Source organism: Rhinolophus ferrumequinum, chromosome 20 (assembly GCF_004115265.2).
Source record: "Rhinolophus ferrumequinum isolate MPI-CBG mRhiFer1 chromosome 20, mRhiFer1_v1.p, whole genome shotgun sequence".
Lineage (NCBI taxonomy): Eukaryota > Metazoa > Chordata > Mammalia > Chiroptera > Rhinolophidae > Rhinolophus > Rhinolophus ferrumequinum.
Window position 1 is genome coordinate 42338342 of NC_046303.1, and position 15188 is coordinate 42353529.

The following is a 15188-nucleotide window of genomic DNA, read 5'->3' on the forward strand; positions in this document are numbered from 1 at the left end:
ACAAAAACTTTAATTAATGTGTATTAATTTGATCTTTGTTTCTCATCATCTATTTTCTCCATTGCCTTTGAACTTGAGCTGAGAAGCTCTTTCACTAGATTTCAAAAGCCAGTATTGGAATAGGGCTGGTCTTTGATAACTTATTATGTTCCTTGGCTAAAACAAACAAATAAAAAAACTACATGTATTATGTAGTTTTGTATTTATTTATAAAATTGTCCATGAAATTATGATGTTTTGGAATCACCACACTAACCTACAAAAAAACAAAAAAGAGAAATACCGTTTCCTCATTGTTTCTTGGTTTGCTAATTTCCTATCTTTTTGATAAAGTTTCACAAAATAATTTACTTCATTTCTAATTGGCTTTCCAACTACTAATTCTGTCCATATCCTGAAAAATCTGAGGCAAGATTAAAAATATAAAAAACAGGCAGAAAAGTAAGAGTATATGCTTTTAAATTCATAGAAATAATATTCATTCTAAATTGCTTTTAGAAATAGATAATATATTTGTCTCATTATCCTAATTAAAAAATGTGGGTGTAATTGAGGCTATCCATTTTCTGTGTTAGGTAACACGGATTTGATTAATCGAGTCTTACTGGATGCAGGCTTTACAAATGAACTTGTCCAAAATTATTGGAGTAAGCAGAAAAACATGTAAGTATTTGTTCTAATAATAAAAAGTATATATAGTCCCCATTTCAGTTTAGCATCTTTCTGTGAATTAGTTCTCAAATTTAAAGTTCATTATTTTAATAACGATTTCTTGAGAAAATCATTTTGCAATTGTTGACGATTATATTTGCAGTTGTGGGTGTGTGTCAAGACTAATATCTGTCATTACTCAGCTTTACATGTAATAAATACACTGCACTGTGAATAACCAAATTAATAGCATGTTTGTGTGTGTTTCAGCATTTGTGGTGAAATAAGGTTTCCAGCGAATGTTCAGTTGGCTTTCTAATAGCATTATCATACACACAATCAAGAAATTAAGAGATCTGATTATGGTTCTCATTTACAGCATCTTCTCCATCCTATTTCCAATCAATCACCAAATGCTAAATATTTCTACTGTTTTCCTCTCCTCTTCCTACTCAAGGTTCTAATTACCCATTTCCAAGAAATCACTGCAACTGATATTTCTGCCTTTAGTGCTTCCCATTCCTCTACTTACAGCCCCTAGACTGTTCTCCATACGTCTCATATTTGCCAGTCTTACTTTTAAATTGCAGTTGTAATTTCAGGCTAAAGGTGACACACTCCAGCACAGATTTCACGATCATTTGTAAGCTGACCATTCTTAACAATCTTGTACTCAAAACTTCATTTCCTATTGTTTCTCACCTTGTTCCTTATGCTTTTATTACACCAAATACAATCATTCTTCACTATTTTTCCCTTACACATACTCTTCACTCTACATGTGATGTCTTCCCGCTTTTTTTGTCATCCTTCTTAACTCCCATTCCATATTCAAAAGTCAGCTGTATTATCATTTCCTTTGAGATGTCTTCCTGAAGCATCCTCCCTTTAAGTTTATTCATTTGATGTTTTAACTATTCAAACATAGTTTGCATCTACTGATATATTTACTTTGGCTTCCTATATTTTAGGAACTTGTTTTATTTATCTTTGTATCACCAACTCCTAAATTGATACTTTACAAAGAATAAGTTGAATAAAATATTTCCTTCTCTGTCTTCTGTTTCAGCAAGGGAGTGAAAGCACGGTTCGTTGTGACTGATGGAGGAATTACCAGAGTTTATCCCAAAGAGTAAGTTCAAATCACATTTATGAAAATAAGTACATTACAAAGACGACTCCAAGGATCCGCACATTGCTGTATAAGGAAGCCATTCTTCAGAGAAACTGATCATTATTTGTAGATTTAATTGGAGTCATTGTTTAAAGTACTTACATTATTAAAATATTCCATTCCTTTAAAAAATTCTGTTATATGATTCTTCAATGATGTACTTGTGTATCATGTCCATGACAAAATCTAAGATATTTTAAAAGAGGTGTCCTCTTTGTGGATCCAAGCTAACCTAGTTAAATAAACACCATCGTGATAGCCTGTTGGCTATACTGGTGTAGCACTTCATCGTTTACTGTGTTCTTCAATGAATCTTACCTCTGTTTATCTGCAGCATAATCGATAAAGTAGGCTGGGCTGGCTTACTAATTAATATCAATTAACCTATTAACTGCCTTGTACAGAATCACCTGGTTACAAATGACACAGTAGAACCAGGAGTCAGCTTTTCTGACCCTTAATATAATTCTAAGCTGATATATTGCTTAGTAATGTGTATAATTTACCCCGTCAATTACCACTAACTTCCTCAGACGTACCTGAGATGTAGACATATCTGTAAATGTCAGTTTTGTCCACAAAGGGAAAAGTAAATTATCAGGTAGATTAAAGAATAAAAATGATGAGTTATTTCCTCCTTAGGGCTGGAGAAAACTGGCAAGAAAACCCAGAAACATACGAGGACAGCTTCTATAAAAGGAGTCTCGATAACGATAACTACGTTTTCACTGCTCCCTACTTCAACAGTAAGTATTACTTTGGAATTCAGCCTTCTCAATTTCTTTTTTTTTTTTTTTAATAAATTATTGCTACCACCTGCTTTCCCAGAAACAATATATTGCAAGTTAATTGCTCAGAATAGTCATTATCAAGCACATACTATATGCATGGCATTGGAAAGACATGAGCATTTGTTTATTTGAGGAGATAAAATGAATACACAGGAAATAGTCATCCAGTAACATAGAGACAGCGTATCTACAGGCATGCACAATGCGTAGACACACATGCAGATAATCCCTCATTTCTCAAACTGCAGATATATTCAAGAATGTTTAATGAATTTTTAAAAATGTTATTAGTTTAAGCAGTTTGTTAAATTTATTATTTATAGAAAGTAATAATAGCCCATATTTTAAAATATTTTATTGTGTTCATTCCCCAAAACTTTCTAATTTAATCCCTCAACCTCTCTAGGAGTAAGTATTATTTATCCTCATTTTTACAAATGGGGAAATTGAAGTTCAGAAAATTTCAGAGTTTTGTCCAGGGACATGTGTCTTCTAAAATGCAAAGGTGGTTTGGGGAATCTAAGATCAATCTTTCCACTTCACTCCAGCAATATTTTAGCAAATGTCATGAAACAGAGATTTGGTTGCATCCACTATATCGTAGAACTAGATGCAGACAAGCTGAATAATTCATATCCCAAAGTCAATTAATACAAACCATTTCATGGACCTTCCAATTAGCCTGGCGTATAGAGGAAGAAGAAGGAAGAAGAAACTATATACCACATACCTATGCTAGAATACCTAAGCAAAACACTATTTACCTGTATCTATTAAAGTAAATTAATATTTTTTGATGTATCTAGATAGGACTGTTTTCATTTTTTTTTTCTTTTTTTTTTTTTTTTTTTTTTTAGAAAGCGGACCTGGTGCTTATGAATCAGGCATTATGGTAAGCAAAGCTGTAGAAATATATATCCAAGGGAAACTTCTTAAACCTGCAGGTAAGCATGTATATTGTTTACATAGACACAACCAAAATTAAATGTGATCTAATATGTATATTAAAAGTGGGCAGTGCTTATCAGGAAGGCCATCACAAAGCTTCAACTAAATCAAAATCAAAAATAGGTGAACTGAAATAATATCCAATTACTTCTCTATGATTAGTGATAAAATTGATACTACATAGAGTTGAGGAATTTTCAAAAAACTATGTATGTTTATAAACTGTTGACACAAATTTATGGAATCAATTTAATGTCATATATCAAAATTCTAAATGTTGGATTGACCCAGCAATCCCACTCTAGAGGTCTCACCTAAGACACTTTCAAATACACAAAAGGATATACAGCCAAGCTTGTAGGTATTTGTAATAACGTAAACATGAAAAGTTTCCATCATTGGAGGAAAAGATAAATGATGACATATCTATACTATGGGTCTATTAAAGAGACTTAAGTAGAGATATGTTTTTTAACTCCCAATAAAAGAGATAGAAAAATGACTTTTCTGTTAAAATAAAACAAATCAAACAAAAAACCAAAATGATCTGTAAAATTGTGCATCAATGGGAATTGGAAGCAGGCTGGAATGAGTGGATACAATAAAGTAACAATTTTGTTGTTGTTGTTGTACAGTTCAGTATTGTTTAAGTTTTTCAAAGAGCGTTTATTAGGCCAGATTGAGAACGTAGATAAATTACCTTCCTGCTCCTGGAGCAGTTTCATCCCTCAGTGGTTCAACTACATGGATTGACTCCATCACTTACTAACTCATTCACCCCTCACTCATTCACTCAGTTGCTTTTATTCACTTAGTTATTCTCTCAGTCTCTCATTCGTTCTCCCACTTTCCCACCCACTCATCCTCTCATCTATCCACTATTCAATAAACATTTCTTAAATACTGATTCATGCCTTGGTGAGGTCAGGGAAGCCTCTTAAACCATTCTGCTTGAACGACGCCATATTTGCAAAGCTATTCCTAATACTATCACTTTGTTTTTGGTAACTATCTGGATTAGTTAATTGGCCAGGTTGTGGCAAATAAATAAACTGTGTTGTGACTATAAATGAAGTTTATGTAATAGGTTAAGAGCCATTAGCATTACTTCTTAATGAAAACTCCAAGAACTATATCTCTGTAATAAACATTATATTCAACCCAAATGTAATGCTTTTGTACAAATTACCTAACTTACCTAGCAAATATTTATTTCAGCTAACTGAAATTGCAGGCTTTTAAATTAATTTGAATCAACTTTTCAATATACAGCTTAAATTAAATAGATTTTTTTTCTTTTTCATCTCAAGAAACTTGTACTTTTACCTACTCAGGAATTTTCAAATGTGAGAGAAAAAACAGATATGTAAGAATCATAGCTACATTTTTTAATGTATTGTCAATTTTTCTTTATATAATTTTCCAGTTGTTGGAATAAAAATTGATGTAAATTCCTGGATAGAGAATTTCACCAAAACATCAATCAGGGATCCGGTAAGATAATTTAAAAAACTTCTTATGCTATATATAATAATCTCAAATAAGAATTTTTAAAAAGTAAAAATAAAGTTCTTATACAGAGGAAAAATAAATTTTCAGTACAACTACATTGAAACAGAATTATGGATTCCTATTTTTCAAATATTTTTTTGTTTAATCAATTAACATGTAATAAAAAGAAAAATATTTCAATGCTATAATTTGAAATGCTAATTTAGCTATCTATTAATTGATGTCTAATTTTTCAAGATAAACCTATTATCTTTTTATTATGGAATAGACTATTAGTTAGTCTTATTTTTATACTAGATGAATTATTGTAAGATTTCTAGTTGTAACATGGTAATAATATGATATAATTAAAATCTTAATTTAAAAAAACCTGAGGTGACAATTGTATTTTGTCTTTCAGTGTGCTGGTCCAGTTTGTGACTGCAAAAGAAACAGTGATGTAAGAAAACTCTTTAGTGAAAATTTTTAGTTTATTTTTTTATTTGTATTACTCTTGGTAAGACTTTAATGATAAAAAAAAAAAGATGCAGGAAATTTTAATTGAAAGCTAAAAATATTAATCAATGGAGTTGTGAACTAATTCATAAATAAGAATATGAATTATATGCTTTTAATTCCTAACCTTAAATGCTTCTATTTTTAAAAATATTCTATATCATGGGAAGGTATAAAAAGATCCATATAAATATGAACTGTATTTGCGTTAATCTCAATTATGTTAGATTATTTTATACATATTTATCTTTACCTGTGTCCCTGGATGGAATTTTCTAACTAAAGTGTCCTTGTTGATTATCAATGCAGTCTTCCCTTACCTTTTGCACTTTCTCCGAATTTGTTCAACACTGTATTTTCAGTGATGAGAAAAATTTTTAACTAAACCTAAGAATTATATAATTTATTATAAAGTTCCATTAACATGGACTGGATTTTACATTGCCTTCTATTTTATTTCCATTTGAGAAATTGAAAAAGCAAAGTGGACTTTCTTTGTTCAAAAGTTAAAGATGTTTTAAGAATGATACTAGATGAGTTATTCCAAGAATGAATAAAGAAAAATGAATTCCACTGTTTTCTTCTGGGCCTCTTGTGTGTGCGTGTGTGTGTGTGTGTGTGTGTGTGTTTCCAAGGGAAGCAGAGGGTTCATATCACCTTATCATTTCTAGTTCTGCAAAGTTTTAAGCCAATAATTTTAATTATTTTTGTAGTTTATCTGTTTTACATAGTCTTTATATGCATATGCCCCCAACTCTGAAAACAACATTTTAAATTGTGATTTTATACAATAAAAATTATTAAATTATTTCATGAATTTAAGCTGGGTGGGAATTTATTCTGTATTTCAGGATGATTTTTTTTTTCTTAGTCATGTCATGGACATTCCTTGTTTTGCTTTTTCTTTTAAATCTCAAATTATGCAACCAAATAGTTTTAATATAAAATAGTTGTAAGTATCCTCAGGCTGCAGGTTTTTATTTTGTTTTGTTTTTTTTAAGACCGTGAAGAACGGTGACGAAAATTTACTTTTAAAAATATCTTTGTCAAAATCTTAAGTTTCTGTTTAAAATAATAAAATATTTAGACATTATTAAATATGTCAATCTATCCAATTTCCTGAATCATTTAGATAACTTTGGAGTGGCAAAAAGATTAATTCTGATTTTTTTCTTATGATTTCCTCAGACTGATTTGGCTGTTTTAACTATATAGATGGTAGTGGAATACCAAGCTCTGTGGATTTGACCTGAATCTATGCATGTCTTTAATTTATTTCATCAGAGTCTCTTGAACATATATATATATATACATATATATACGTATGTATATGTATATATATACACACATATATATATGTATATATATATATATATATATGTTCAAGAGAAGATACAGTCATTCAATTTTTTTCTCCTATTTTTGTTATTATAATCATCTCATATAATAGAGTAAGGATAATACAACCACCTAACCTTTCTAAAAATGTGTTAATAGTTATTTTTATTTTGATAGGTCATGGATTGTGTGATTCTAGATGATGGTGGGTTTCTTTTGATGGCAAATCATGATGATTATACTAACCAGGTATGTACCCCAAATGGGAAGAAGTAGGGTTTCCAAAGTTTGTTTTCCTGATCAGCATCAAAAAACTCCTTCCCACCATTATAGAAACCTCTGAGCTGTATTTCTGTCATAAATTTTAAGTGCTTAATACAGTAAAATCATTGAGAAATGCATCCTAAATCTAGTTTTTCTTATGTTTGTTAGTTGTGTTTACTTTCTGGTACTCTCAGTTACTGTTAAAACATACAGCTAAGGATCTTAACTTGACATGAACTTTTTTATTTTTGATCTCCTGTAAATTTAGAAAATATCCATATCTTCAACATTTATCAGTCGATAATGTCTAACTTAATATGTGGCTAGTTGGAAACAACTAAAGTTTCCAATCCCAAATTTGCAAATTGGCAGCACATAGGCTTTGGTTCACATAGAATTCGTTGCCAGGTAATTTCATTTCTGATTCTACATTTCTGGCTTGTCTTTGAAAAAAAGAAAAAGAAAATATCTCTCAACACCAAAAGTATCTTGTTCCTAACCGACAATGTTTATGGGCGGGAGTTCAGGGTCGCCCCTGTAGATGGGACTCAATCCCTTTCACCACAGTCCCTACAAGTTCATATCTTGTTTTCAGTACCACCCTTTCCTCTCATTTATGATACTTTTCCCGAGGAGGCATTTGATTGTGACCTTAATGCTTAGTAAACAGTGTCCATTCCTTCCACAAATTTCACACAGAGCAACTGAGTAATGAGAACAGCTAAGCTCATTTGAGTTCTTTCCGAGTGTCATATACTGATTTATTACTTACTTTTGTTTTAAAGCTCCTGAGTAGTTGCAGTATACAGCTTCTTTGTATTATGTCTTTTCATTGTGCTTGTTCAGGTGTTAATATCTGACTTTAATTTGAAACTTTATTTTACGGTATTTTTTTCTATACCAGATTGGAAGATTTTTTGGAGAGATTGATCCCAGTTTGATGAGACACCTGGTTAATATATCAGTCTATGCTTTTAACAAATCTTATGATTATCAGTCAGTGTGTGAGCCGGGAGCTGCACCAAAACAAGGAGCAGGGCATCGCTCGGCATATGTGGTCAGTAACACCCCATCAGCCCTCCTTCTCCCAAGAATACTCAGTGTACATTAATGATATGACGTTTTAATTATATTTTATAGCCATCAATAGCAGACATATTACACATTGGCTGGTGGGCCACTGCGGCTGCCTGGTAAGTCAAAATTGTATTTTTGTTGGTAATGAGAGAAAGGTATTGGGAAATAGTAAAGAATTGGATAAAAATACAGATTTTGTGACATGTAAATAATTATTATGGAAGTTACTTTTTTCATTTCCTATAGCACATATTGGTAATATTTATAAATAGTTCTTCCTAAATAATCACTGGAAAATGTTACAATTATTCCGTTTTTTTATATGAAAACAATGTTATGCTCATGCAAACTTCAGCCTATTCAGAGCCTTCTTTTTTCCTATGGATCTGTTGAAAGTCTTTTCATTTGTGTTTTTTCATTATAGTATACACAATTCCTTAAGTATTAGGTGTATTGATCTATACTATGTATTGCCTTCAATATCTAAGTTAGATGTCTTCATTAATCAGTGCTTTGATGTGACCTGATGACTTATCTTTCTACTTCTTTACTATTCATACAAAGGCTGGCATAGTTTTAGAGGCATCATATTGCTGAAATGGATCTAATTCTTTCTTTTTATTGATTCCGTCCTCCTACCTCTTTCACCCGCACACCTATACCCTTCCACCTATGAAAATAAGACATTTAAACTGCCAATTAAGACACTGTGGAAAGTCTGGAAGATCAAATTTGTCATTGTTTGGTTCTGGTCACTCAAGTAACTAATCTTCCTGTTGTGTCTGGGATCCATTCTCTCCCTCCCTTACCTCCTTCCTACTTATCTTTCTTATGATCAATGCCCTACTGTATTGGCCAAGCTTTCTTCCATGTAGGTTAATCTCTAACATCCATTTGATGTTGAAGCTTTCCCAGCTAAAATTAAATGATCATAATGTCACAAAGATTTTAGATTAAAAATCCTGTATTTTCTGAAAAAAATAAATTGTGCTATTGGTGCTTTGTGTCATGACTGACATTTATATATCAATCTACACTGGTTTTCTACATCTCATAGTGATTCCGAAATACTTGATTGCCTTTATGTTATTTTCTGTCCAGAGTATGTCCCTCCTCCCCTCCCACAACCTGCCTTTTTATTTTTTTAATGAAACTCAGTTCCAGATGATTCTACACTAATATTTGGCTTGATTGTCAGTTATTATAAAACTGGAATGTATCACGTGCCCTATATGTAATATGTACATTTTATTTCATGAATGTTACATTTTGTATTTACTAATACATTCTATGTTGTAAAGTGAATAGTTTGTAAACCCGTGGCACAAATGGAGTCATTTTTGTTTGTTTTGGGGGATTTTTCTTCCACAGAGTTTTAAAAACTAAAATAAAGAGAAAACCCTAAGTTGAAAACTACAAAATGAAATGTTGACATTCTCCCTCTGAGAGTTACTACTTCTCCAGACTCTCATTTCATCTTAGGCCCCTTCACACATATGTGTCACTCATTGGTCCTAAACACATCTGTTTTCATGACTTCTTTAACAGGAAAATATTTACATTTTGTATACTTTAAAAAATACTTATGTGGAAGTGCTTGCACCTAAACCTTTTATTAGCAAATTCACAATTTTTTTCCAAAAAGATGAAAAAGAAATGTTTTTGTGTATATGCAAAAATATGCAGGTTTTTGTTATATAATTTATCAAGGACATTATTTAGATTTTTATCATAATTATTCACATTTAAAATTCAGGTCAATTCTACAGCAATTTCTTCTAAGTTTGACCTTTCCACGACTTCTTGAAGCAGGTACGTAAATGCTCAGGTATTGTCATAATAACAACTAAAATTTTATTTTTGGATGTGCTGAGTTCAAGAAACTCAGTGAGAAAGTGTGGGTGTGTTTGTGTGTGTGTGTGTGTGTGTGTGTGAGAGAGAGAGAGAGAGAGAGAGAGAGAGAGAGAGAGAGATCATTCATTTGAGACGCGTAAGCTAAAATCGTTTTGTCAAAACTTTCCTAATACTTTAGAAACTTTCCTCTGTCACATTGGACTCTATTTAATAGCTATTATGTATTTGAATTAATTTATATTATTGATATTTATTGGGCACCTATTAGGGGCTGCCACTATATTACACAGCAGTAAACAAGCCAATCAGGGTGCCTATTCTTATTCATTTGTTTTGCTCCATGAGAAACAAAGGCTCTGGGGAACTGCCTATAATGTCCCCTCATAATGGTGGTCTTTGTTTCTCCACAGTTGAGATGGAAGACGATGATTTTACAGCCTCTCTATCAAAACAGAGTTGCATTACTGAACAAACCCAGTATTTCTTCGATAATGATAGTAAATCATTCAGTGGTGTATTAGACTGCGGAAACTGTTCCAGGTAATTTGTTTCTTCATTTCTGGACTAGACCTACTTCACTAAAACATTGTACTCACATTTATAATCTTTATGGAAAATAATGGAGATTGCTGTTTCAGTCTGAGAGATGAGTAACTGTTTTAAGTTGAAAACATCAGAGATCTTGAGTTTCTCTGTAGATTTTTAAAATTTTAAATTTTTAAAATTAACTCTAACTTTGATAACTTATAATCCCTTTAATTCTAATATTATATGATCAAGAAATCCGTACCCACTTTTAGGCAGAACACAGAGAAATCTGACTATATTTTAATGTATTTTTTTGTCTAAAAGAACCCATATTAAAATGTTTGTAATATAGAAAAAAATTGCAGTATACTCATTCTAAAACGATTAAGATTAATTACGTTAGTAAGTCTAAGTAATTCTCAGCCAAAAATATGATTTTTTTTACATAGTTACTAAACAGGTTTATAAAAAATATTCAGTGATGTGTGTTTTACTTCTGCTTTTCACTGAAATTTGTGCTGAATATATATTTGATTTGAAATTGAAAGAACTAGGAGAAAATATCATTTGCTAAAATCAAGGTTAATGTTAGTCATCAATATCCATAAAACATCTTGAAAATTTTTTGAAAGAGGTAGAGAATTTAATGTTGTTGTAATGGGATGTAATTTTGTTGTAAGAGGAGAAAGGCACGGTGTGGATTTTTGAAGTTTTAAGGAAAGTGATAATCCATGTCACAGGATACCTGAGAACAGAGCAGAAAGGCACAGCTTATAAAGCAAAGAGTTGGGATACTTTGTTTTTAGCAACTTGGGGCAGGTTATTCTAGAAGAAATGTTAACATAGAGAAGAGGAAATATGAGGAGATGAGGTAATCTGAGCATGTGAAAGGGCTGGGATGGTTAGTTGCTAGGATTTCAGAAAAGAAGTCTGCAACTATTAAAAAATATTTTCAGGAAAGGGTTAAATGAAACTAGTATGCATTTTTAATAGATGTGGTCAATGTGATTTTATGACTGACTTCAGCAAATCTCTATGTCCTAAGGGAAGGTAGAGGGTATGAAAAGGAGCAGAAAGGGGAGGAGAATCAGGCCTGAATTCAAGAAAAATGCAGACCATCTTGTTTAGAGATTAATGTATTAGGCTATCAACTTCGAGAAACAATATGGTAGTATGTTTAATGGGTATATCAGAAACAGTTTCACAATTCTTTGGCCTTTCATTAATTGATATACAGTAATAGCAATGTGTGCTTTGAAAGTTGACGAAATGAAATTGTGAAGATCAGTATAACCAAGGTATTAAGTTGAACCATGGTTTCTTTTGATTTGCTTTTTCCTTGTGTCCCAATTTCAATGGGGAAAAAAGCAAGAATATCGCACTTCTTTGAAAATATATAATCATAAAGAAATTACTGTTTAATGACAGATTGACATTTTTATCTCGGTTGCTAAACAAGGTAGAAACGGCATAAGGTGTGGAAAAAAACTGCATGGAATACAGGCCTTGATTTTGTCTATATCTGTATCGTCCGATTCAATAGTTAGTTACTGCCACATGTGGCTTTTTCAGTTACAATTAATATTAAAATTGTGTGTCTCAGTCACACTAGTCACATTTCAGGCACTCAGTAGCCTTACATGGCTATTGTTTACCATACTGAATAAAGCAGGAAACATTTCCATCTTCACAGAAAGTTTGCTGAACAGCTCTGATCTAGACTTTATTCTGCCATTTAGCTAGGACAAGATGCTTAGCTTTTTTTGTGCTCCTAGTTTTCTTGTCTGTAAAATAAGGCAACCTTGGCATATTTCCAGTGATAAAGATCTCAATTCCTTAAACATGTAAAATCAAACACTTTTTTTCTATGAGATTCAACGATGACACAGTGAAGACTAACACTTAAACACACTGAAAACGTCTGTTGCAATATTTTAGTATTCATTTGAGAGAGGTAAGATGTGCAAACTAATAAATAAAGCACAGTAATCTATCTCTAAAATCATTCTCATTCTGTCTTACTGTTTGTTAGTGATGTCATAGTTTGTAAGAATTTTTTAAAGAAATTTATTTCATTCCCAAAAGATAATACTCTGTTGTTTTTTAAAATATTTATTTTGCAGAATCTTTCATGTAGAAAAACTTATGAACACCAACTTAGTATTCATAATGGTTGAGAGCAAAGGGACTTGTCCCTGTGACACCCGACTGCTTATACAGGCAGAGCAGACTTGTATCCTTTGACATCAGAGAGGTTTGGAATGGAAAAACCATCTTAAAGTAATGCATGCTTAACCTTGTCAAGTGCTTATGCTCATAAAAAGAAAACTAGAGTGATCACCTCAAGGAGGCAGAATGGACACCTCAAGCAAAATTTGGTTTCCATGTCAAGACTAATGATACTACATGTGCACCAAAAGAATATGAAAAGTTTCTTATTTGCTTACTTGCATAATGAGGCTTTGTGGAAAGAGCAACGCAGGTTCCCAAGGAGATGGGAAAGTGGCTTGAGAGAACAGGGAGGAGCAACTGGTTTGGGCTTTTATGGTGGTTCAGGAGTGGTGCTGGGTACCTGTGCTGGCTGGGGCTTGCATGACTCAAATTTCCAAGTGGTGCCAAAGGAAGGAAACACTTGAACTTCCCTATCAGCTTGCCTAGATGTGGGACAGAAGGAAATAGGGAGTGTTGTGGCTTGAAAGCTGTCAATAGTCAGTCATCCAAAATGGAGTCAGATATGGTATATACATACAATGAAATATTATTCAGCCTTAAAAAAGAAGGAAATCTTGTCCTATACTACAACTGCAATGTCAGTAACACCAGAACTACTTCTGTTGATAAACATGCGAAGTGACGTACAATGACTATTAACGCATTTTAGGCAGAGGTTCTGTGGAATGCCTATAACTTTTGCATTTACCCATGCCGTATTTTGAAAAAACAAATAGTTCTCACCTATGTTTAGAATTGTCGTTTATTAGAAATTAGTTTACTTTTCTTACCAAATAGGTTACACATAGGTCCTCCCTTGTGCTGTTTTTTACAAGAATGACCCAACTTAATCTTCTGCATCATTTGTACATTTCATTCACTAATATACTACAAATATTTATTGAGCACTTGCTATGTGTCAGGGACTGTATACAGTACAAATTTAAAAAGTTGATCTCTTCCTGCAGCCCTTAATCTAACAAGAGAAAATTTGTAGCAGTTTAGTTCCTTAAATTTCTAAGTACTTGAACTGGTTGTGTTGGACTAGAGTAATTGCATAGGTATCTCCTACTTGCTTTGGAAAATAAATATATTGTATTGTCTTTCTTTAAGGATGTGAAAACACATAACCTCATATTCCTTAACAAGTTTCTTTAGCCGATGGTCCAGATCCTTGTGATATGGTTAAGCAACCCAGATACCGAAAAGGGCCGGATGTCTGCTTTGATAACAATGTCCTGGTAAGAACAAATATTTACTGTATTAAATACTATAACTCAGTAGTCATTGGCCACAAGAATTTAAGGAGACAAATTGCAATTTGAACTCAAACGTGATGTCTTAACCATAGTGTTTCTCATTAACATGATGTACTTGCTGGTAAACAAGAGTTTTCATTTCAATATTTTTCATGGTCCGCATAAGCTTAACAGTTGCTTCTTCTCTCTGTCCTTCCCACAGAAATTGTACTTTCAAACACAATTCCAATTAATTTACTAATAAGCTAAGGTTACAAATCGGATGATTTTAAAAACTTTCTCATATATAGTAACTGGCTTACGATATATGAGTTGCCTACCTTCGTTTACATTCAGTCTTCAACGTATTAAAGTTACTTTTTTCAGTTTGTCTTTAGTCCTTATTCAGGGTATTTAAAAACCTGTCAAACAGCTACTGTTTTGTATGTCTATCTTTTTTTACATGGTTTCTGAGTCTCTCATATGTTAGTTTATATTATATTCTTAACTGTATTATTTTTATATTGTTTGAAATTAGTCCAAATCAATTAAGTTGATAAAATTTCACAAAGCTTGTTAAATGTATGTTATTTAAACACAATTACTGATTTTCCTATAGGCCAGCTGTCTTCCTCTAACAAACACTACTCTGACTTACTGTGTCTGTAATCAGCTTTATGCTTTTCAAATTATTTTACTAAGAAAATTTATTCTCAAACAAAAACTACAAAATACCTGCCCACATTTAAAAACTAATTTTAAATATAATATTCATCAAAGTGTGCCTTTACATTGAGTGGCTTGCCCACACTGATGAGCGTGCAAACACAGACCATTATCATCTTAGGATATTCTAAAAATATGTCAGATCACCTGTTGACTAATGTGCATTAATAGAGGTTGTTATGTATTTATTTAGAAAAGACTTACCTATTATGTACTTATTTACTCCAATACATATTGCCACATTTGTCCCAGAAAAAATAAGGCATTTCCATGAATACATACTACACAAATTGATAATACATATCAGAATTGGAGCAAAAAAGGAATCAAATCAGTGATGGTGAATAAGGCTGAAAAAGCAAGATGTTTTAGCAAGGAAAT

The 15188-nt window shown here is 32.2% G+C and overlaps 1 protein-coding gene across 6 annotated transcripts in view; it reads left to right on the forward strand.

Annotated features, from left to right (window-relative positions):
• Positions 1-15188, forward strand: part of CACNA2D1 (calcium voltage-gated channel auxiliary subunit alpha2delta 1) — a 457063-nt gene that overhangs the window by 427071 nt on the left and 14804 nt on the right. For all 6 annotated transcript variants that reach the window (XM_033088698.1, XM_033088699.1, XM_033088700.1 and 3 more), the window contains 13 exons: positions 576-663; positions 1721-1783; positions 2468-2571; positions 3474-3560; positions 4991-5058; positions 5477-5515; positions 7087-7158; positions 8078-8230; positions 8314-8366; positions 10007-10062; positions 10515-10644; positions 12756-12865; positions 14002-14084. In XM_033088698.1, the coding sequence (XP_032944589.1) occupies positions 576-663; positions 1721-1783; positions 2468-2571; positions 3474-3560; positions 4991-5058; positions 5477-5515; positions 7087-7158; positions 8078-8230; positions 8314-8366; positions 10007-10062; positions 10515-10644; positions 12756-12865; positions 14002-14084 (1106 nt within the window). The remainder of the gene's footprint in view (positions 1-575; positions 664-1720; positions 1784-2467; positions 2572-3473; positions 3561-4990; positions 5059-5476; positions 5516-7086; positions 7159-8077; positions 8231-8313; positions 8367-10006; positions 10063-10514; positions 10645-12755; positions 12866-14001; positions 14085-15188) is intronic.